We start from the raw sequence: 23,163 nt of genomic DNA, 5'->3' as shown, positions 1-23,163 counted from the left end.
ACCGACCCGGGCTGACGTCGTGCGGTGGAATGTACGCGTGGAGAGCGTGGGCCGCCGAGGAGAGGGCACTTCAGGGTCAAGAGTCTGTCTGTCTGTCTGTCTGGGGGGGGGGGGGGGCGGGGGAACATGTGCAGGGAACACACAACTTGAAGGATCATTTTGTAGAAATTCAAGTTGCAAACTCTAAAAAAGGATGGTTAATTTTATAGCCGAAACAATATAGTCAAAAACATTCACATTTTAATAACCACTCGATCTGGATAATTTAAAACAATATATATTTAATGGCATGCTCATATCCAAAGATATAAGTATACAAAGCAGCTACTTTGTAATAATAATAATAATAATAACAGATTTTATTTACAATGTCCTTTATATTTTGAGATCTCAAAGGGCTACAAAGGCCTAAAAAAACAATGAGTAAAAATAATTTTAAAAATGAATACATAAAATAGTTTAAAATAAATATCTGAGAAAGTGAACCTGAAAAGATGAAAGAACAAAAAATAATGAGCTAATTACCACTTTTGTTACTGTTTGAGAGGGAGTAGGGAGAAGTGAACGCTTCTTTAATCTGACCCCCTTTATATCAGTGTAATACATCACTTAATGATCAGAAACATGTCATTAAAAACATATTGTGGTGTTCATATGCCTGCTAAAGAACCAACAAATAAATAATATTACATAAAAACAGAATTGTTACAAACTGACTCTAATAGCAGGACAAGCAAATTCATTGACCAATAATAATACTCAGATAATTATATGTCTATGAATAGTAAGAGGGTAAAAACATGTTTTCAGAGTAAAAATATTCTAGTTGTAAGTCAGTTAAAATGAGGTACAAGGCCCCAAATGAATTCTGCCTGGGAGCGCCTCTGTCATTTTAAAAAATCTCCAAATGGGTATTTTTGTTTCTAGAGACTCGTGAAAAGACAACACAACGATCCCAGGAGCTATGTTTTTATAACAGTCCCACAAAATGCATGAAATCTTTTAAGTAGCTCTTTTGTTTCCAGGATAAATGTCATATATGGAGGTTAAACATATTTTTAGTGCAGCTCTGGTGAATACACGCCTCCACATTGTGCATGGCACTCAAGTCTAGGTAATGGTCTCTGTTTGAAGTATGGCCACTTAGATATCCTGTTTAAGATGGGGCTGTATTGTCGCACCTTTGTTCTGATAAGATGGGGCCCCCGCCCCCATCGACAAAGTGAGAACCGACTGGGAGGGCCGCGGCGATATAAAGGGGGGCCGGTGAAGTGTCACGGACAAGCCGTGCTTCTGTTCAGTGACTTGTGCTTTGGTGTCGCGCTGTCTAAAAAGTCTCATCATGTATTTCCTCCGCGCTTTTTGCGTCCTGTGCGCCGCGTTCCTGGTTCCCAGCGGCGCGTTTACGCATGAGGATATGAAGGACGCGCTACTGCAAAAGCTCGGCCTGGATGAAGTTCCCAAAATCCAAAAGAGGGACCTGGAGAATCTGGTAGTTCCGGCGCACATCAAGAACAAATACCTCTCCATGCTGAAGACGCACCACAGCCGGAGGAGACGCAGATCTCTGCCCAGCCTGGTGGGCATCCTGAGGGGGGTTCCCGGCAATGCAGGTAACGCACAACGAGAGTGGGTGTTTTTATTTTTTAAAGTCATTTAGTTAAATACATTAACTGTGATTCTCGTGCGTAATTTTGCGCAAACTACTCATTTTTGGCAACAGGGGCGGAACTATGAAAATAGAGACAAGAAGAAAAAAAAACAAGTTACGAGAATAAAGTCGGACAAGAATGAAGTAATATTACCAGAATAAAGTCGTACGAGAATAGTCGAAATAACACGAGAATAAAGTCGTAGTATTAGCAGAGCTACTTCATTCTCAAAATATTATGAGTTTATTCCCATATTATTACGACTTTATCCTCGTAATATTATGACTTTATTTTCATAATACTGTCTTTATTCTCGTAAGAGTATGACTTTTTCTCCTTTATTCTCATAATGTGAACTAAAATAATATTTCCGTCATCTGTTTCCCTTCTGGCACCGGCGCCCCCTACTGCGTCACCGTAGCACATCCAAACGCGACTAAACCGACCAAAGCGCACAAATTTGCTCTCGCTGTTCTAGATATCTCCGGGGAGTACGTGTACTCCGACACCACCCGGCTTCGTATGGTGTTCGACATGGAGGCGAGGATCCCGGATAACAGCGAGGTGACCATGGCGGAACTGAAGCTCTACCAGCGGGCCTCGCACCACAAACGGTACACCGTGGAGAAGAAGAACCACCGGCCCGTCAACAACGCCCGGGTCAGCATCTACTGGGTGGAGGTTCTGCCCAGCGGCTCCAACAGGACCTCCCTTGTGGATTCGCGGTAGGGAGACGCGCCTAAGCAGCACAACAAAGAAAAAGTTTAGACTCTCCTTCCGAAAGTTTTTTTTTTTTTTTTTTTTTAATTGATCGCCCTTATCGTGTTTCACAGGTTGATCCCAATTCACGAGACCGGCTGGAAGAGCTTTGATGTCACCCAGGCCGTGCATTATTGGTCCAAGACGCAGCAGCAGAAGGCGCCCATGCACCTCGAGGTGTGGATCGAGGGCGAGAGACCCGGCAGCTACGCCGCGGAGATGGCCAGGAGTGTGCGCTTTACCACCCAGGAGCAGACTGATAACGCCCTGGGAAAGCCCGAGCTCATCCTCTACACACTCAACCTGGAAGAGTACGGGTGAGCGCGAGAGCTATTTGATATCTGCTCGTGTCAGTGTGAAAATGAGGCCGCGTGATCTGTTTTGTTTCCTACCTGTTACCATTTGGCTCTGGTTTGGAGAGACACTAAACGCTTAATTTAGGAATAATAAAATCAGATTGTCAATAGTTGTAGTTCTACATTTCTAGTACTATATTTCTTAGTCGTGATGTAAATATGTTAAAAGAAAAAGAAAAAAAATGCTGTAATGTGTCCAAACCAGGAGTGCAGCTGTGCAATTCATGGCCTTGAGTCCTTTAGAATTGCAATGTGACACATCCTATCTAAAAAATCAGCATCAGGCACTTAAAGTTAATATTTAAATATCAACTACTTAAATTATTATCAATTCACATTTACATTCACATTCTTTTTAGCATCCATTGACTATATTGGCGTTCTTTGACTACATTAGTCACAGCTTCTATTAATAATTAGAATCTGCGCTCGTAGCAGATAAAAAATGTAAGGCCTTTTAGCCCTTTAGCATAACAACCACCCTCCCGCCCTGTCTGAGGTCTGTTAGCCTCGGTTAGCTAACTTTCCTCGTTTTTTCTCCTCCAGCTCCGGCGGCGACTGTGATGCGAACCAGAATAAGGACACCTGCTGCAGAGAACAGCACTTCATCAACTTCCGCACGCTCACCTGGACACAGTACTGGATCATCGAGCCGGCGGGTTACCAGGCCTTCAGGTGCACCGGAGGATGCAAGCAGCCCAAACGCAACTACAGCTACGGAGAGCGGCGGTGCGTGGTGTCAGAAAGCTCCCCGCTGCCCATCATGTACCTGGTGAAAAAGGGAGACTACACTGAAATAGAGGTGGCCGAGTTCCCCAACATGATTGTAGAAAGGTGTGCGTGCATGCTGGACAACGTCTCGGTCGTATGAAGGCAGCAGTAGTTACGGACTTTTGGGCAAAATTACAGGGAAATTATAATGTTGTTTTTTTTTTTTGTTTTTTTTTTGCTAGGTATTGTTTTATTTAATGTTTTTAACCAACTTGTCAAGTACTTTCTATTTAAATGGACGTTCGGATGGAGAGCTTTATTCCCCCAACAAACAGAGGTGGGTGGGGTAGCCAAAAATTATACTCAAGGACGAGTAGCACTACTTCAACATCTTTTTATTCAAGTAAAAGTAAAGAAATTACTCAAGAGTAAAAGAGTATTTAGTAAAAATGCTACTCCAGCTCTAAGTGTTTGAAACATAATCTAGTATTTTAACATTACATCATCAGAAGGATCAGAATATAAAGCTTTGTGGAAATTTTGGTATTTTAAGGACCAAAATTAAAATTATTCATAGAAATAACATCATTGCAAAATAGCAAAATCAGAAAAAAATAAAAAATACAAATTCAGAATCAATTTCTTTCAATATAAATTTTTAACAAAAACTGCAGATGTGTGTCTGTGTTTGGCGAATTTTTGGTTAAAACAAACTTGTTCTTCATTCTGTGGGTAGATTATCCAGAATTTTTACTCAAGAGTAGCAATACTTCAAAATAAAATTACTCAAGTAAGAATTAAAACATCTTTTCACTGAAAGTTGCTCAAGTAAATGTAACGGCGTACATACAACACATTATGACTCACCTCTGCCAGTAAACTCCATTTCCCTCCACAGTCCACAAGCACTTATATAGATTTTGTAAGAATTGTTTCTTTGAAATATGAATTTGTCTGAGTTGTGTTCACTCTAGTGCAATCATTCAGATTCTGTGTTAAGCATCCCTTTTGTTAAAAATAGCTGAATATATATATATATATATATATAATATGAATGAGGTTATGTTTGTAAAATAAAATATTTGTTCCTCACGATTCTCCTGCTGTCCTGGTTTATCTGTCTGCCTCAATTCACATTCATGATTGGATTCCAATGCCGTCATGGTTGCAGCTGCCTGCGTCTTTCACCTTCAGGAAGCAAATAATCTCCCTAATGACTCATGTTATCCCGTCTCGGCTTGTAATGCTTTATTTGCAATGTGAATGAAGGAAGGAAAGGTTTTTGCCGGCGCATACTGAAAGTCAATTGGCATGACGCTGAGCTCTTTATGCAGTTTTCATCGACCTTAGACCGGGCCAAACGTCGATCATCACAGTCAACCCCTAATGTAGTGTTTGCTCTCAGAGCGGGGGGTCTTGTCATTTACTAATCTGCTGCTGATGAGGGTCAACACAGCAAAGACTCTCAGCAGTCTCCTGTCTTAGTTTTGCAGCATTCTGTTATTTTACAGCCACAGCCTGGGTCACTAATTTGTGAGATTTAGCCAATTCTAACTGATTTAGTCAATTTAGCTTAATCTTTGGGTCAAAAAAATATGAGATTTCGCTAATTTACTCATTCTAGCTAAATTAGTTAGTTGGTCTTTGGGTAAGTAATTTGTGAGGACTGGCTAGCTAATTTAGCTGATTCTTCTTTGGGTCAATAATTACTGAGATTTAGGTAATTCTAGCTAATTTACTCATTCTAGCCGAATTAGCTAATTTTTCTTTGGGTAAGTAATTTGTGAGGTCTAGCTAATTCTAGCTAATTTAGCATTTTCTAGCTAATTTACTTAATTCTCAATATAACCCAGGTTCAGTAATATTTGATGGATGGAGGTGTCTGTGAACATCAACTTTTAATTCTTTACAAAGATCCTGAATTACATGATTTTTTGGTGAACTTTGTCTAGGCCATCTCAACACATAAGTATGCTTTATTCGCCTGCTGGTCATTGAGCCTCTGCTTCATCCTCTTACAGGTTTTCTTCCAACTCAAATCAGTATGATGCTGCTGGTACCATGTTTCATCATAGGGATGGTGGATTTAGTTTGTTTTCCTTCACAATATCTTGTATGGCATCACTCATATTCACGCCAAAACTCTAGGAGCAATATTGCCATGAGCTTTTTACCTTTTTTGTGTGGTTTCATGAACTGACAGTCTGATGGGACAACTGCATTTTTCCCCATTATCCGACTGTGCGCAGCAAAGACCACAGGAGACGTTAATCATCATGGGTAAATGTGTCTACTGTTGTTTCATACTGTCCATTTTCAGATGACGGATTGAATAGAGATTTGTGAGATGCACAACTCAGAATGTAGCTTTGTTTACACCGAGATGAAAATAAAGCTATTAAAATTCTTACATTTTACCTGTCTGCTGGTGGTCATGGTGCTGGTTGTTCTCTAACAAACCTTCAAGGTCTTCATAGAACAAGAGCCTTTATACTGAGCTGGAGAATTAGATCACTTTTAAAGGAAGTTTGTGGTTCAGAATTTTAATTTAAGGTGTCACAGTAACAAATATACACCACACTTTTCAGCTTTTTTTTTGTTTGCCAAAACAAAATTCCGATCAATTCCTTTATACCTGCCAAGCCCCAATCAGATCCAATATAGTGAAAAGAGGCCAATTGGGTAATTAGCTTAGAAATAAAATCATATTTTAAGAAACATTTCTATAAATATAAATTACAAATGGCACAAAAATATTTTCAAAAAGTGGTTTTTATTTCAATCATAATGCTCCACATTCCTCATTAAAATTTATTTTTTTTGTGTTGGAGTATTCATAAAATTTCTACTTCATTCTCTAAATATTACAACTTTCTTCTCATAATCATGAAACAAACAAAAAATCAAAGCCTGACTAACATTTTGTCATAGAGTTGACTTGAATTCAAAATCCAAATAAATACAAGCTGTGCCTGGGGCATGCTGAAATCACTATGAATTATCAAAACCCATAGCTTGATGGAAAAAAGAGAAAAATTTCAAAAAATTAAATAATCAAGTCAAAAAACCAATCTGATAAAAACCGGTCTCTTTTGTATGAACATTGGGATTGAACTTGATTGAACTCGTTAGGATGTACTGGAAAATTGGATCGGAGTGGTGGGAATTTTTTCCAACAGCAATCGAGCATTAAAAGCTCTCAAGAGGAACTGTATTGAACCAAATCAGTTTATTCCAGTGTCTTTTTCCATAAGACAAAAAAAAGAAAAAAACAAAGACAATTTTAAGTTTAAAAATCAAAATACAACCATTAAATGTAAAGGAACACATTTCGAAATGTCTCAAAATGTCGGTTTAGTAGTGAAAAATCAGCAACAATAAAAAAAAATGTTTGTTTTTCCAAAGTCAAGCCATTAATTTAAATTTTGCATTCTGCTCCATGTATGTAACCTGTACAAACTCTCCAGGCATTTACAGTCAAGTTGGAGGGATGACCTTTAATTAGTTACAGTGTTAACATTCATGCATGACTAAAACAATCAGAGAAAAACAGCTGGAAACCACTGGATTAGTCCGGGCTAATTTGACAGCATGTCCAAGCTGGGAGGGGATGAAAACAAGAAGAGATGTTGGGTGTAAAGACAGTATGAGCTGGTTAGGTATGGAGAGGGGGAGCTGCCCTTATTGCCAGGCCACAGGGTCACCAACATGAACGGGTTTAAGCGCTCACAAACTGTTGGTGATGCTGTTGAGCCCTTTAGATTTGCTGGTGAATCTGAACTGGAATCAAAAAATAAAAGGAAAATGTGTGAACTTGCGATTATTTGTGCTTCAGTGCTCGCCGTGTCTCAGAGGACTACTGCAGTAACGGAGCATCTGATAGAACCGAGAAAAGATCCTGAGAATGAGGTGGAGTCTATGACGGGGGTCAGGGCCATTGTAGATAGAAAAAAAAAAAGAAAAGATAATGGTAAATCTCTGGAAAAAACAGAAAGAACGTTCCAAGAACAAACATGGAAATTTCAGAGCTTGAAAAGTCAAAAATTTGCTAGAATTTATTTAATTAATTTCTGAGTTTAAAGTAAAAAATTCCAGGTAAAACATTCAAATTGAGATGAATCTCAAGTTTTCTAGAAAAAAAAAGCAAGTTCAAGTTTTAAAAGTAAAACATTTTTTTCCTACAAAATGTCAGATTAATCAACATTTCAGAGTTTCAAGCAAATTTTCAAACTCAGAAATTTCATTTTCTAGAAAATGTAACTTTTCGATCTCAAATTTTCTAGAAAAAAAGGGAAAATTTTTCCTAGCAAATTTTTCAGATCTTCTAATTTATGAGTTTGAAGCAAATTCTCGAAATCAGAAATTTCCTTGTTTTTTCAAGGAAAGTCTAAAGACTTATCAATGTTTTAGATCTAAAAAAAAATTGAGTTTTTGGTAGAAATGCATTTTTCTCCCAACTATAATGGCCCCAACAAGCCATCATAAGATTCAGTGCACACATACACACAAAATATAATTTAAAAAGAAAAAGGCATAATGGAGTATAAAATGGCTTTACTGTCCTGAAAACAGCTTAGCTGAAATACTTTCTAAAATTTATTTACAGCGAGAGAACGGAAATATGCGACGCTAACGATTCGCTTTGTTTCTTCAAAGGTCATTTACTCACCTTTGACATAAATGAAAGCCATAAGCCGGGATGAATGTAAAAAAAGCAAACAAGTAGTTTATTGTAGGTCTATGATATTACAAGTTTGATGGTGGGAACAAATAAAGAAAAAAAATCATTAATCTACCATCGTCTGTTTAACTGTTGAACATTAAAGCGCTGACATGAACAGTCTACTAATAGAAGCTGTCCTGCTTTCCTGTTTATGTCAATCGTCACATTTCTTACAGTCTGACAAGCTACAGAGAAAAAAAATATTTACAATTTGTAATAAAAAAGCAAATCAAAGCAATCACAGCACAGATAAAATGCACAACCCTGAAGAACAAATGAAAAAAAAAAAAAAATCAGAAATCACCCCACTTCTGTTTCCTGTTCCTGATTTTACAAACAATTTTTTCTAAAAGCATGTCATTTTAAAAGTGGTTGAACAGGGGGGACTTTTTTTTTTTTAAATGTACAACAAATGAAATAAAATAAAATAAAAAAATACCCAAACAGTGTCTGAATGAGACAGAACCCACAATCAAATAGACTTTATAAAGCTCTGATTACGTTTTCTGCTTCCTGCTCTCCTCTGGTGGAATGTTCTGGATCCAGATCAAATCGCCTCGCGCTGTTTTGGAAGTCGGTGGGTTTTCGACCTTTAAAAGTGGGTTTTAGGGGAACAAAGTCAAACAGTGAAGGGGGGAGGGAGAGAGGGGATGTTCCGTGGCTAGTGGTGGGTTCTCAGTGTCGGCCACCAGTCCATAAGAACAACTGTCTTAGTAATATCCAGGCTGGTACTGCTGGCTCCAAGGTTTCTGGTTCCAGAACTGCAAAACAAAGTTTAGAGTTAAAACTGGACCAAGTCTAAAGAATGCTCCTTTCATTTCTGAAAATAAATAAATAAATAAAATAAAATGTTGCATTAAAAACACAAACAATGTATTTCACATGATAAATTAGCACAAAGTAGCTGTGAAGTGGAAGGAAACTGTATGTATTCCACTACTTGGACATCTCCATATAAAATGCAGAGCAATTCACTATATTAAGGTACATTTTCTCAGCTTTGATTCATTTTGTGGTGCCCTGAAGATGCCCGTTTCAAATGGGAGTATTATTCAGGAGAAGGATTTGTGTTTGTGACAGTATGAATGCAGTTATAGCCATACAATTACCTACAAAAGTAAGAAACAGACTGTTTTTAATAATAATTTGTCATTACCACAAAATATTGCAATATAATTTTGAGTCCATATTGCCCAGTCCTTTATAGACCCAATGGTTCTGTAGAGAGCAGAGGTTCAACCTTCAAACGTCAGAGCAAAAAGGGAATGGTTGAGATCCAAGAAAAGTCAACATTAAACTCTGATCTGTCACATTGAAGTTTGTTTATAAAATGTGATGGAATAAGAAAAGCTTTAAGGGAAATAAGTGCTTTTTAGCAGCCGTTTCATTTGAACAGAACTCCAGCTGTACTAACATGACCGGACACTAGGGGGTGCACTGACTGCAGATTTATAACCCCTCACTGACTTTAAAAAGCCTGATTTTCTAATGGGCTCTTTGCGTGTGTGGTGCATGAGTGAAATACAGCGTTCTTATTCCCGCTTTGAGTTACCCTGACAGCTAGAAAAGACAAAGTCGTATTTCAAACACAAATAAAGCAATACTATGAACATTGTTGTCTTCCTAATATAATGGACTTTTAAGTTTTCATGGATTTCCAAACGATCCTGAATTAAGAAGATGGTGGCTTGTAAATATTCGTCGCTACTAGTTAAAGCTAACGCCGCACAGCAAAGTTTGCAGCCTTCACTTCACTCCGAATCAGCTTCTTCAGCCTAAAACGACCGGGGGGAGACGGATGGTAAATAAAGGAGCTGTCCCTGTGTTATTTCCATGGAATCACTTCTGTATTCAGCCTGAAAGAGCGAGTTTATGGGAACGAGTGAGCAGACCAGAGCCAAACAGCCGAGCAGCTGATCCACCTGAACACACTGCTGTAAACACCGTCCTATCTGAGCTCTTCACAAGAAACATGCAAAAGTAATAAAACAAAATAACACGGAGACCTTAAAGAACAATGTAGCACAACAACTTTGAACTGAACTTGAACTCTGACACCAGAGCTGCTCTACTGTTAAGCTATGGGGTTTGTTGTGCTTCCTCATGCTTCAGAAGCAAAAAGCCCAAACCATAACCTCCCCTGTTACTTGGTCTCTGACAATAATAACTATGAACAAACATAACGTACTTGAAAATAAATACAAAATAAGGTAAAATCATTGTCCATTAGAATGGATTAAAATGTTTAGATACCATCTGTGAATGTATAACGAGGCGTACATCTTAAAACCTTTCTCCAGCTTACTTGTTGGGGCTTCAGATCGGTCTACATCATTAATTGTTACCTTGCCCAAGCCCTGCAAGCAGCTAGTGTAAAATGCCATTTTCAATAAACTGGAAATGCTTTTCCCCAAATGCTGAAGCTGACATGCAAAGAGCCCATTCTGTCTTTGTCAATATGATTTTTGGTCTGAAAAGTTTGTAACTATAGCAACAAAGTCACCAAGTTGGCAGCAGAGTAACTAGTATCTATGCCTGAGGAGAAGTGACCTAGCAGGGTGGGATCACTGGATAAGATTGGATTTTTTTGTTAAAAGTATCTTCCGATTGCAGAATGAAGGCTGATTCATCGTTGCATCCCCTACTGAACACCACCATGACGTCAAAGCTGGAAACACTGACCCCTTGCTGCCAGCTCTGGTTGAAGGCCTGAGCCTTGTCCATGCCGTTCCTGTTGCCAAAGCCCCCGCTGTTCCTGTTGTTGCCATAGTTGCTGTTCTTCTGCCCGAAGTTTCCACGGCCGCCTCCTCTCTGCTGGAACTGGAGGGAGAGAGAACGAGCAAATCGTCAGCACATCTACAACCGCCTCATGATAACGACAAGGTAACATTGTGAGGAAGACACCTACGTGGGCAGGGGGCCCCCTGTTGGCGTTGCGGTTCATGTTGCCTCCACCTCTGTTCATCTGACCCCCTCGGCTCATTTGACCTCCTCTGTTCATCTGGCCACCACGGTTCATGGGCCCTCCTCGGAGTCCCATGCCGCCCCTCATGGGGCCGCCTCTTGGGGATCCGGCCAGGCTGGGGATGGGGCCGCCACCCCGGCCGAAGCTACCGGGCCGGGGGAAGCCGCCCCTGAAGGCTGGTGGAGGAAGAAAGCCGCGAGGAGGACGGTTGAAGCCGCCACGTGGGCCAGGGCCTAAGGAGAGCAACAAACCACCGTAAGCTGACATCTAAAACCAGCAAACATCTCCATTCCGGCTGATCCTACCTCCTCTGAAGTTGCCTCTGTTCTGGAAGCCTCCACGTCCGCCGCCGCCCCTTTGTCCCTGTCCACTGCGTCCGAACTGATTCTTGCCTCCCCGGCCGCTGCCACGAGGGCCTCCTCCTCCGCCGCCGCCTCTTTTTGGAGTCGTGCTCCCTTGGTTGGGTTTCTTCTCAGCAGGCAGGGCCGTCTTGCTCTCCTCTTTGTACTGCTCCAGCAGCTTGGCGGCATCATCCTTTGGCAGCTCAGCATACGTCACCTCGTTGAAGCTCTCCCCTTCTTCCGGCAGGGCGTAGAACCCTGGAAGGTCAACCAATTGGGATCGGTTAGGAACGGAAGAGGTGCTATTAAGATGAAAAGTGGGTGAAGGAGTTTTACCTTTCATTTTGAGCAGTGCATGCTCAGGCACTTCCTTGCCATCACTCTCAACCTTCTTCTGGACCCTCATCTTGTATTCCTCGTCTGTGGGGAAGACGACCACAGCCTTGCGCTGGAACCCAGCAAACAGACACATCTTCCTCTTCTGGCCCGGTGCGGACAAGTTAGTCTGGAAAAAGGAGAAGAAAATTTTAATTTGCGCCTTTAATTTATGCACGTTTAACAAACTCAAATTTAAAAATTTAATACAACTCTGAATGAAATTTAAGACTTCTCCAGAGAAATGTCTGAACTTTGTCCAGTCAACTGGTGATAAATTTGCATTTATCCATGACATACAAAAAAGAAGCTAGCTAGCAAGCATACACTTTCTATCTAGAAACTAGCTAATAAAACTATAACTAGCTAGATCATATCCTATAGCTGGCTAGCAAACTATATTTTGTTAGTTGGTAGGCACTCTAGTAAGCTATAGTTTTTTCAAGATTTTTAGATAAGTTAACTAGAAAGCATACCCCTTCTAGTTGCTCTAGATAGAGAGCTAAACTAATGCTAGCTAGAAAGGGTCAAAGTACGTTTTTTGTTTTTCCCCTCTTGGCAAAGCTTTTCAGGCTACTGGGAACTCACTGCTAATATACTTTTATCTTTTTCTAGCTACCTAGAAAGGATATAGCTAGCTGGAAGACTAGATAGAAGGTAGCCTCAAAAATCTTGCAAGAAAAAATCCCCACATAGAATATGAGATTAAATAGTCCTGCAAAGACAAAACTAAATGACCTGTGATTAATGTATTTAAGGTCAACTTACTTTTTAAATATGAATTTAAGACTTTTTAAGCCTTCAACTTTAAGGATAAGCAGACAGCCCAGCTCTGACCAGTCAACTTACATGATCCAGAATGTAGTTCCTCTTCTTGCGAGCAGCGATCTCAATGAATTTGCCCAGGAACAGTGGAGCTCTTTGGGAAATGGCACTCAGCTTGGTGATATCCTTGGACTGGCGTTTCAAACTGTTGATCTGCAGTCGAACGAGGCAAACAGTGATTAAAATCTCAAAGTGAAGTCTGGAGGCAGCATTGGATTTCTGACAGTACTGACCATCATCTTGTCCACAATGGTGTCACTGCTCAGGATGTAGTATTTCCCAGGGTTCTGCTGGACTTGGTTCTTGACCCATGTAGTTTTGCCAGAGCCAGGCAGACCAACCATAACGATGATCTACAAACAAGATGACAGTCAGATGCAAACCAACAGAGTAAATCCTCCCCTGACGGGGTCCTGTACTGACCTCGCAATCGGCCTTAGTCTGGGGTCCCTTCAGCCCCCTCACTCGCTCGCTGACAGGGATTTGCTGCAGGAAGGTGTAGCCCTCTGGTGTTGGGAAGTACGGCGTCTCCATCTGGCCAAAGTTAAACTCCACAGCGCAGTTGCGACAGATGACATGTGGGAAAAGGGCCTGGCCGTTTAAGCAGTCCTTGAGGACCCTGAAAGCGACGGCTGGTTCCCCACCGTTCTTGGCGAAGGACAGGACCAACTCCTCGCCCTCAAAGTCCTATACAGAAATAAAACGGATTTATGACCACCAACATTTTTTTCCAATTAATTTAAGACATTTTAAGGCCTTCATTTTAGATGACAAAATTTGGACAAGTATGTGCAGAAACTTGTCACACACCACTTGTTTCTTTTGATTCTACTGATGGATACAGGAAGGGCAGAATAATATTTTTTCATCTTTTGCTCATCTTACAGTTAGCTAAAATGATCACTTGGTCAAAGCTTTGGGAGTGGAAATGGGCCACAAAATTCTGCTTGGTGCACCTCTAGAGAATTATGAAATGGTGCATCGACATCATGTTTACATTTCCAACTTATTCCAAACATTCTTGGAAGTGTTGTCTTACAATGAGGCAACAGATGACGTCGTTCTCCTCATATGTTTCCCCAAAGTCTTCAGTCACACAGTTGGTGGTCTTCTTCCCTTTGCAGGAGTAACCATAGGAAAACTCTTCCTCACCTGAAGAGTGAGAAAAAAAATTATATTATGGTTGCTTGAAAACCACTAGAGGGCAGTGTTCACACCCACTAAAGGTGTTTCTCCCTGATTTAGCGACAACTGGCAGCACTGGACAGAAAGTAAGTAATTAAATTAATCAACAAGGGACCGTTAGTGCCAGCCTTTCATCCAGTTGTATTAGTATTAAAATCTAAACAGAACTTTTGAATCAAGCCAATCAGGACTGACCCAGCAGCAGCGTCCCAGTTGACAAGGACCATCCAACCTGAACATCATGGATTTCCAAGTTCTTGCTGGAAATGTGCTTCACTGAAATCTTCTCTGTGAGCTGGAGTCACAAAATCAAAAATTACAAGTTTGCCATACCACACAGCCAGGTGTCTTAAAAGAGAACAAATAAATAAAAGAAACGGGGTTCGTACACTTTCCTCACACCACTTTGGGGATACAAACAATCCAAATGAACCAAAGACGGTTACAAATCACTATTATAAAAACATAGTTCATCACAAAGAATGAGTTATAATATTCTTCATAGAAGGGACAACATTTTAAAATATAACAAAATATTATATTTTAAAATGTCTTTCACACCTGACTGGTCTAAGAAAAAAAATGAAACAAACAGTAACTTAAAATTTTTTTTAAATCCCCCAATTTCAATTGTTCATTCAATGTAATGAATATTTAATCCTTCTGCTCAAATTAAATGCTTAAACACAATATATAAAGAAAGTTACAAAAGGAATCTAAAAAAAAGAAGAAATAATTGAATAAAAGAAATAGTTTTGCTCATTCTAACCAACTTAAAACAATAAATGTTTGGTCTGATTTAACTTCAGACAGCAAGGAAAAAGTCTATTAGCTGTACAAAAATATCTGGTTTCAACTGAAAAAGTTAGGCTTTTAATCAAACGTTAGATTGCACCAAACTGTGGAGTTTGAATATCCATCACTTTCAATGATTTTATACAGAAATAAAACACTTTCCAAACCTTAATTACGCTTAAAAATTTCAAGTGTACAAACCCCAAAAAAGGGAAGGGGGGGAGGGGGAGAAAAAACACGAACAATGTTGGTAATGATAATTATGAACCTTCATCTCAAAGCAAGCTTTGCCAGAGTTCACCCCATAGGTTCCCTTTCCTCCAGACCACAGATAAGCAAAGCTCTCCATGATGAGCGATGAAGCACTGTAGCGGTCACGGGACACCTTAAAGTGCAGGTCACAGTTATCTAGAACAGACAAAAACAAATCAAACCCCATTTATAAATGTGTTAATTGATCTACATGCTGAATGAGAATTGGTGAGATAAAGAAGAGAAAACCTACAGGTGTCCAAGCAGACCTTGGTCTCATCACACTCTTCATCTTCTTCCTCCAGCGGTGGTACGGGAGACTTAAAAGAGGCACTGGAGAAATAAGAGAGCAGCAAGTCAATTAGAAGACTGGAACTTGACCACAGCTCCAAAGAATTTTCATGATGCAGTCAGGACCGCTTGCTGAGAGATGGTGGGAACAGAAAGTGGGAAGCCAGACGAGAGAGGGCCAAGAAAAGGACATGAACTGGAAAATGAGCCTTTAACCTTTTCTGACAGTGGCCTGTGTTGTAGACCTGGACAGGTAACTTACCTTGGAGCATCCAGCGAATTCTAAAAAATAAATGTGGAGAATACACAAAGAAAAAGCACTGCAGCTGGTCTTATTGAGCAAGGCTGATGGACAAAAGTATTGGTGGCCATCTTGCTTTCAGTTGAGTGTGTTTGTGTCCTTTGGACTGCTGTGGAGACAGCCACAACTCCAGATGTCTAACAGTCATGCTTGGCTTTAGTGCAGGGAGTGTATTTACACACTGATTGCAACTCTTTGACCCATTTAGACAGATTGAGAATGGTTTTAGCTCAAGAACTTACAGGTGCTGGTCATAAAATTAGAATATTGTGATAAAGTTCATTATTTTCCATAATGTCATGATAAAAATTAAATTGTCATATATTTTAGATTCATTGCACACCAACTGAAATATTTCAGGTCTTTTATTGTTTTAATTTTGATGATTTTGGCAAACAGCTCTTGAAAACCCAAAATCCCTGTCTCAAAAAATTAGAATATTATGAAAAGGTTCTCTGAACGAGCAATAAAAATAATCATCTGAATCAACAAAGTAACTCTAAACACCTGAAAAAGATTCCTGAGGCCTTTAAAAACTCCCAGCCTGGTTCATTACTCAAAACCGCAATCATGGGTCAGACTGCTGACCTGACTGCTGTCCAGAAGGCCATCACTGACATCCTCAAGCAAGAGGGTGAGAAACGGAAAGAAATTTCTGAACGAATCGGCTGTTTGCAGAGTGTTATATCAAGGCACCTCAGTGGGAAGTCAGTAGGAAGGAAAAAGTGTGGCAGAAAACGCTGCACAACGAGAAGAGGTGACCGGACCCTGAGGAAGATTGTGGAGAAGGGCCGATTCCAGACCAAATTAAATTTTCATCTCCATAAAACTTTTCAGCAGATGGAAGCATGAAGTGCTCCAAAATCTTCTGATAGCTGCTGCGTTGATCCTGCCCTTGATAAAACCCAGTGGAACAACACCAGCAGCTGACATGGCACCCAGACCATCACTGACTGTGGGTACTTGACACTGGACTTCTGGCATTTTGGCATTTCCTTCTCCCCAGTCTTCCTCCAGAGTCTGGCACTTTGATTTCCGAATGACATGCAAAGTTTGCTTTCATCCGAAAAAAGTACTTTGGACCACTGAACAACAGTGGTCCAAAGTGCTGCTTCTCTGTAGCCCAGGTCAGGCGCTTCTGCCGCTGTTTCTGGTTCAAAAGTGGCTTGACCTTTGACCTGGGGAATGCGGCACCTGTAGCCCATTTCCTGCACACGCCTGTGCACAGTGGCTCTGGATGTTTCTACTCCAGACTCAGTCCACTGCTTCCCCCAAGGTCTGGAATCGGCCCTTCTCCACAATCTTCCTCAGGGTCCGGTCACCTCTTCTCGTTGTGCAGCGTTTTCTGCCACACTTTTTCCTTCCTACTGACTTCCCGCTGAGGTGACTTGATATAACACTCTGCAAACAGCCGATTCGTTCAGAAATTTCTTTCCGTTTCTCACCCTCTTGCTTGAGGATGTCAGTGATGGCCTTCTGGACAGCAGTCAGGTCAGCAATCTGACCCATGATTGCGGTTTTGAGTAATGAACCAGGCTGGGAGTTTTTAAAGGCCTCAGGAATCTTTTTCAGGTGTTTAGAGTTACTTTGTTGATTCAGATGATTATTTTTATTGCTTGTTCAAAGAACCTTTTCATAATATTCTAATTTTTTGAGACAGGGATTTTGGGTTTTCATGAGCTGTTTGCCAAAATCATCAAAATTAAAACAATAAAAGACCTGAAATATTTCAGTTGGTGTGCAATGAATCTAAAATATATGACAAATTAATTTTTATCATGACATTATGGAAAATAATGAACTTTATCACAATATTCTAATTTTATGACCAGCACCTGTATGTACAGACACAACCAAGTGTGTTGGTACCACTGGTAAAGATGCAAAAAATGTTTAAAGTAACATCAAACACTCATTTTTAGAAAAGTCCCAACTTTAGCTTGAGTAAATGTATACAGGGAGAGAGAGAGAGAAAAAAGATCGATATGTGGCAAAGCTGTTCGTTCTCCCTGCTTTGTAGCTGTGAGCCTGTTTTAAAGTTGCAGTATTATACATTTTCTAGGTACATGGTGCATTTTAATGCTCCATCAAGTAACTATGTTACCTTCAGTTAGTATAAAAACTATATAAATATCAAATACCATTTGTTAACTCCTTGAAATTGGGCCTCTGTCTCTTTAAGAAACTCCTGTTCTTTCTGAAACTCCACCCTGAGGAAGTCATCACAACATGGCTCCTCTATTAATCGTGATGAATTGACTACTGAAATAATAGTCAACTAATTTAGTAATGAGTTAACTGGAGTATACAGACTCAAACAAGAAGCCAAAAACTTAAGTCTGTAAATCTGTTTTACTCAGAACTAAAGTGGTGGTTTTAGTTTTACCTGGTTCAAATTTAGTGGGGGTGGGGAGGATTCTACAGAGTAGAGTAACACCTTTACCAGGAGTACCAATAAAATGGTTCAAGTCAGTAGTAGGAATAGAGGGAGTAATTCAATCTGTGTTGCGGTTTCTAGATTTCTTGATAACCAGAGTTTTTTTTTCTTTTTTTTTTTTAAATCAGATTCACCCACAAACAGATCTGAATTGTCAACATGTGATGGGGGAGAAAGTGGAGGCGTCTATATTTGCATTTTCAACACAATGACTTAGATCTCCACAACTGTGTTTGAGGGTGACGACCATATAGCAAACAAAACAAACAAACAAAAAAAAAAAACAAGCTAGCTGTAATTCTTAGTCCCGCCCCCTAAGACCTCACATCCAATAAAAATAAAATAATTTTTTTTTTTAAGTTTCCAGATGTATTTTCACTTTTGCCCGTTGATCCTTCCGTGTACTGCAGAAGCAGCGCAATGAAAACAAAACAATAAGAAAAGAAAATACACTGACCAGGAAGAGTAGGTATATGTACACACACACACTCACACCCTTACATGCAGGCCATGCGTGATGTCACCTATGAGGGAGGAGGGGTAAAGAGGCCACGCCCATTCACACAGGCAGCCACACCATGAGGACTGACAACAGGATATGATACAGAAATAGCATTTGAACATCATACAGTCAGTGAAATCAAAACAAAAATAGACTACTGCGAGGAAAAAACGATGGACGACCAATAGCGAGCTCCTCCGTGGGAACTGACCTACATCCTTGAGAGCTAGCCCTGTAGCTGTGGACTCCTCATCCCCTCGCCTCTCAGCTAAACCCTGACTTATTTAAAAATTTTAAATTAAAGGTATACATCTGATACTTTCACTGGGATCTATGACAGCAGCTTCCTAATACCTTGAGGACACAACGGGCTTTCTAAAAAATAAAAAACAATAAGTGGCATGAGGAACAGATGTGAAAATTCATAGAAGTTATATAGATGCACTTCTGCTACAGAACTGCAGTCACCCTCCCCTCGACCCCTCCCCCCAAAAAAAGACAAGACACACTTGTGAGGTGGGCACTGGAAGACAGTAAACGGTAAGGCTCTTTACAGCTTAAGTCAGGGGATAACCCTCAAAATACATGTGTGGAAGAAGTTGTGTAGTTATACTTTTCAATAAAGAAAAAACAACAACAAAAATTAGAGGATTCTGACCTCTTGCTAGAGAAGTGCATTGGCACTTAAAGCCAATACAAGTCAACAAAGCTACGCATGGCGCTTCAGGGATGCCGAAGGCCATATTCGCTCTGTCCCGTCCTTACCAGCTGTATTTGTTCTCTTCAATAAACTCAAAGTAGCCCCTTCCATGTTCCTCCCGGCGTCTCTTAACACCCTTCTTATTCTTCTGATCAGCATTCGTGTCTTTGTCCGCATCCCCTTTGAAAATAGAACAAAGATATAGAATGAGGTGCTCCTTTTTTTTTTCTCTTTTTGAGACAGAGAGAGAGAGGTCGGACTGGCAGTGGGGGTTTTGAGCCCACAAAGCCCGTTCATTAGTTACACTTGTGTCCAACGTAAATCAGCATTGCTTTAAGAAGAGGCGACGCCTCGTGGGATACACTTAAAAACAGCACAATATGTCATGAGTTGGTAACAGTTCTTAAGACCAGGTAGTATTTAGGACATAAACTGGTCCAAAATGGACAATAAAGAGAGGTGCTTACTGGGGCTGGAAAGTTAAAAACAAAGAAAATCTAAATAAATTAAGGAATAACCCTGAGAAACAGGGGGGCGGGGGGATAAAAATACAAAATGTGTTCTATATTTTAAGAGGGTCTACAGTTATCAGGGATCAATGCATCATGCAAGTAAACCTACCTAGATCTGGATTAACCTTACCTCCCTTGTGTTTTAAACTAACTGATTCTGGTGATCCAGTGTTCTGCACGCCCGAGACGAAACGCGGAAACCAGACGTTTCGGTGTCGCTTTGTTCTTGAAGCGTAGCTTCAGGGTAGCCACTTCAGAAATTCCCAACTCGGTTTGATTCAAAGTCGAGTGTGAGAGGTTGGTTAGAAGGTTGCGAACTTCTGGGAGTAAAGGTGGGGGCCAGTGTGTGATGAACACACACGCCACAAAAGTGGAAGCAGATAAAACAACATGCTTATTTATGAATGAAAATCAACTCGTGCACAGACTAGGAATCTGCTCAAAAGTTAAAAACCAGGTTTTTTAATTTTTGTGTCGTCTCCAAAATCCAGAATATTCTGGCAGTTTTATGTGTTAGTCTCTTATTAAAAAACAGACCGATAATAAAACCCAGTTTTCCTGTTTCTTTCTTCTTTTTTAACAAACTTAAATTAGACTGAAGTTGGCTTTTAATTGAGTAAAGTTTTTGACATGTGGACAAACTAATCTGTTCAATTCTATAATATTCAAAAAGATCAGTATTGGGTTACTCTATATTGTGCACAGCTCATTAAAAACTATGATCAGTATTACAGTATTCCACAAATAGATCGATAAAACCATTCGATGATTCAGTTTTGATTTAGTTTAAAATCTCAAAATAAAAAGCAGAAATTTTCTTTACTTTTTTTTACTTAAATGAATTTAATGGCATCAGTACGTTTTCCAAAAGATGTTTTGTCAATATAGGGAGTCCTCCAATTATTAACCAGAATAAAAAGGTTTTTCCAATACTCTGATAAAGTTTTTATCTTTTAGAAAACTGAAAAAAGTATGGAAACTGACTTAAATTTTCAATACTGCCTGAGTGGCACCACACTTTTACATAACTTCTACATTAACTTTATAAAGTATTCAGACACTTCAGACACTCGGAAATAATTTTGTTTTAGCTTTGATGTTTAATTCCTGATATCCAAGCCTTTAAAAACCACCTTACAGCAGATGGAGACTAATAAGCTTTGCTCCATTTAAAACAAGTAGTGGTTGTCCAGTCATATAGATCTGCAGTTTTACACATGCACACCTTTAAGTGTGCCACTTTAGAAGCAGTACACTCATAATTATCCAACATAAAAGTAAAAATTGTGTGGAATAAAAACAGTAATGCGAGACGAATATGGGCAGTACGAGAAAAGGAGGTAAATCTGACTCTCGCTTCAGAAGAGCAGAAGTTGGCAACCCAGCAGAAATAGGAAAGTCTATTTCACAAACAACGTGAAATAAGTTAAGTCTACATTAAGCCAATTCACATTAATTTTAACACAAAGCTCTCATTTATTGCTAAACATCATGGTTGGGAATCTCTGAAATGGCTAACAGGCTTAGCTTACCGCCAGACACAAAGAGAATGACGCTTACTAGCATGCTAACTCCTACCGAAAACGAAACAAAAAGTAGTAAACAGTTACTAATTTCTCGGTAGTCATTGAATGTCTAAACGTTGGTAAAATATTTTAGATAACACAACCCAAAAAGAAAAAACGTAACTTATGCTTTGGGAACGTCAGCCACGTCGAGATATTACGCGCCATAAAATAAGCTAACTAAGGATGCTAGCTTGCTAAGTGTTAGCGTCGACCGCGGCCTAGCGGGGCTCACGCTGTGACTCAACATGGACGCTGAGCGCTGAACGCTTTCGAATCTAACCGGCCCCATCCCTTCATCGAAGAAAAAAAAAAAAAAAAAAAAAAAAACCGGCATCCAACCACGGCCCATACAACCAGGCATTTTCCTGAGCAACTCTCTGTAACTCACCCTCTGCAGCGTTGTCTCCGGGCTCACCATCTTCAATTTTTTCCATGTCATCCACATCCGCCTTCAGCATGGGATCCATTTCATCGTCCTCGTCCCCGTCCCCGTCCCCTCCGTCTTCTCCCTCACCCATTTCTTCGTCCTCGGCGACGCCGTTGCCGTCGTCCTCATTCTCTGCTTCTTCCTCGTTGGCTTCCATGCTCTCCTCTACTGGGCCTTCACCTTCGCCTTCCTCTTCTTCTCCCATTCCCTCTTGGTCAACAGACTGGTCGAACCCATCATCTACCGAGCCTTCCTGAGCCGCCGAGGTGTCCCCGGCGAGGGCCTCTTCGTCCAGCGCGGCCTGCAGGCGATCCATCAGCTCGGCCTTCAGCCCCTTGTCCGAGAGATTTCGCTTTTTCAGCTCGTCCTTCAGCTCGTTAACTTTGAGCTTCTTCACGTTAATGGTGCTCATTTTTATTGGGAAACGACAAAAGGTTAAAATTCGGTAATTAATAAATAATATGTCGCCCTTAGTTAATAAATGTAGCTCAAAGCCACGCCAAATGTCACCGGCTGTACAACCAATATCTCAACGGCAGAGAGCTGTGCCGAGGCTGCGCCAGAATGAGGAGGAGGGAGGCGAAGACTACCGTAACTACACAGAGAGCAGCGCAGCTTGATATACAACTATCTGTCGCTCTCTATACAAGAGATCAACCCTTTCGCAAATAGATTGATGTGGAAAAAGCGAGTCAACATATGGTCCACACAAAGAGAAATAATTGTTTTAAAAAACATCAAATTAATAATGTTTTTATTACATCCAATCAATTCTGGTTGGATTTTACCAGAAGGAAGATATCGCGCCTTCTGTCACATCGTAAACACAGAACACAAACACTATATTACGGTATGTATAAATGGGGATATTTTCTGAAAACAAAGAAGCTTTTAGACAAATCAAGAACGCGTTTTTTTTCGGTGGGGGCGGGGTGGGTAACTTGCAAGAAAAATAGTATTACCACAAGAACAGCAACAAACTAATACATTTCAAAACCACTTAAACGCCATATTATCATTCTATAGGCCATTGCCTTTTGAAGACTTCAGAAATCAAAGACAATCTATAGGTCTCTAGAGAATAAACAAAAAAAGTTTAAAGTTGCCACACGAAAGGCAACTTTGAAAAAAATATTATTTTGTGCCTGTTTATTTAATAAGCATTACAGTACAATTTTGAGGTAAGCCCCAATATTCTATGGAGAGAAAATAGTCTCAAAATACCTGTGAGTAATACTGGATTTGTAATCCGTGTAAGCTGCTTTGTGTGTAACTTTGGATAGTTATATCTGTGAAACATAATTTGTGAACTGTTAAAAAAAAGACTGTACGTATCTCCAGGTACTTTTAAATATGTGGTCAAAAACACACAAACTATTACATTGTGAGTACAAAATAAAAGTACACACATACACAATTTCTATAAACATTACAATTCTACACACAGATTTTCTTTAACTTCAGCCTCACAAATCTGATAATTACA

General features: G+C 40.1%; 2 protein-coding genes across 2 annotated transcripts; one reads left to right on the top strand and one right to left on the bottom strand.

Moving 5' to 3' along the window:
* Window positions 1-315: 315 nt before the first annotated feature.
* Window positions 316-4,980, top strand: lft1 (lefty1). Its single transcript, XM_014993667.2, has 4 exons — window positions 316-1,613; window positions 2,131-2,377; window positions 2,486-2,728; window positions 3,314-4,980. The coding sequence occupies exons 1-4, from the start codon at window positions 1,343-1,345 to the stop codon at window positions 3,636-3,638; spliced, it is 1,086 nt and encodes a 361-aa protein (XP_014849153.2). The 5' UTR covers window positions 316-1,342; the 3' UTR covers window positions 3,639-4,980.
* Window positions 4,981-6,232: 1,252 nt separating this feature from the next.
* Window positions 6,233-22,247, bottom strand: hnrnpub (heterogeneous nuclear ribonucleoprotein Ub). The gene is made up of 14 exons (XM_014993684.2): window positions 21,639-22,247; window positions 19,236-19,350; window positions 15,193-15,272; window positions 14,956-15,095; window positions 14,088-14,187; window positions 13,747-13,859; window positions 13,131-13,394; window positions 12,941-13,060; window positions 12,732-12,860; window positions 11,844-12,012; window positions 11,472-11,765; window positions 11,110-11,399; window positions 10,884-11,021; window positions 6,233-8,962 (listed from the first exon to the last, which is right to left on the bottom strand). The coding sequence occupies exons 1-14, from the start codon at window positions 22,087-22,089 to the stop codon at window positions 8,912-8,914; spliced, it is 2,454 nt and encodes an 817-aa protein (XP_014849170.2). The 5' UTR covers window positions 22,090-22,247; the 3' UTR covers window positions 6,233-8,911.
* Window positions 22,248-23,163: the final 916 nt, after the last annotated feature.

Source organism: Poecilia mexicana, unplaced genomic scaffold (assembly GCF_051168715.1).
Source record: "Poecilia mexicana isolate PSO_F unplaced genomic scaffold, ASM5116871v1 scaffold_21, whole genome shotgun sequence".
NCBI classification, from domain to species: Eukaryota; Metazoa; Chordata; class Actinopteri; order Cyprinodontiformes; family Poeciliidae; genus Poecilia; species Poecilia mexicana.
This window is presented reverse-complemented; position numbering and strand designations above follow the sequence as displayed.

Excerpts from the sequence above, each read along its gene's own strand:
- hnrnpub (XM_014993684.2), bottom strand. The coding sequence starts at position 22,089 with ATGAGCACCATTAACGTGAAGAAGCTCAAAGTTAACGAGCTGAAGGAC. Across the intron at positions 19,351-21,638 it reads CGGAGACAACGCTGCAGAGG|GGGATGCGGACAAAGACACG; the intron begins GTGAGTTACAGA and ends CTATTTTCAAAG. Across the intron at positions 13,860-14,087 it reads AACTGGGACGCTGCTGCTGG|GTGAGGAAGAGTTTTCCTAT; the intron begins GTCAGTCCTGAT and ends CTCACTCTTCAG.
- lft1 (XM_014993667.2), top strand. The coding sequence starts at position 1,343 with ATGTATTTCCTCCGCGCTTTTTGCGTCCTGTGCGCCGCGTTCCTGGTT. Across the intron at positions 1,614-2,130 it reads GGGGGTTCCCGGCAATGCAG|ATATCTCCGGGGAGTACGTG; the intron begins GTAACGCACAAC and ends TCGCTGTTCTAG. Across the intron at positions 2,378-2,485 it reads ACCTCCCTTGTGGATTCGCG|GTTGATCCCAATTCACGAGA; the intron begins GTAGGGAGACGC and ends CGTGTTTCACAG.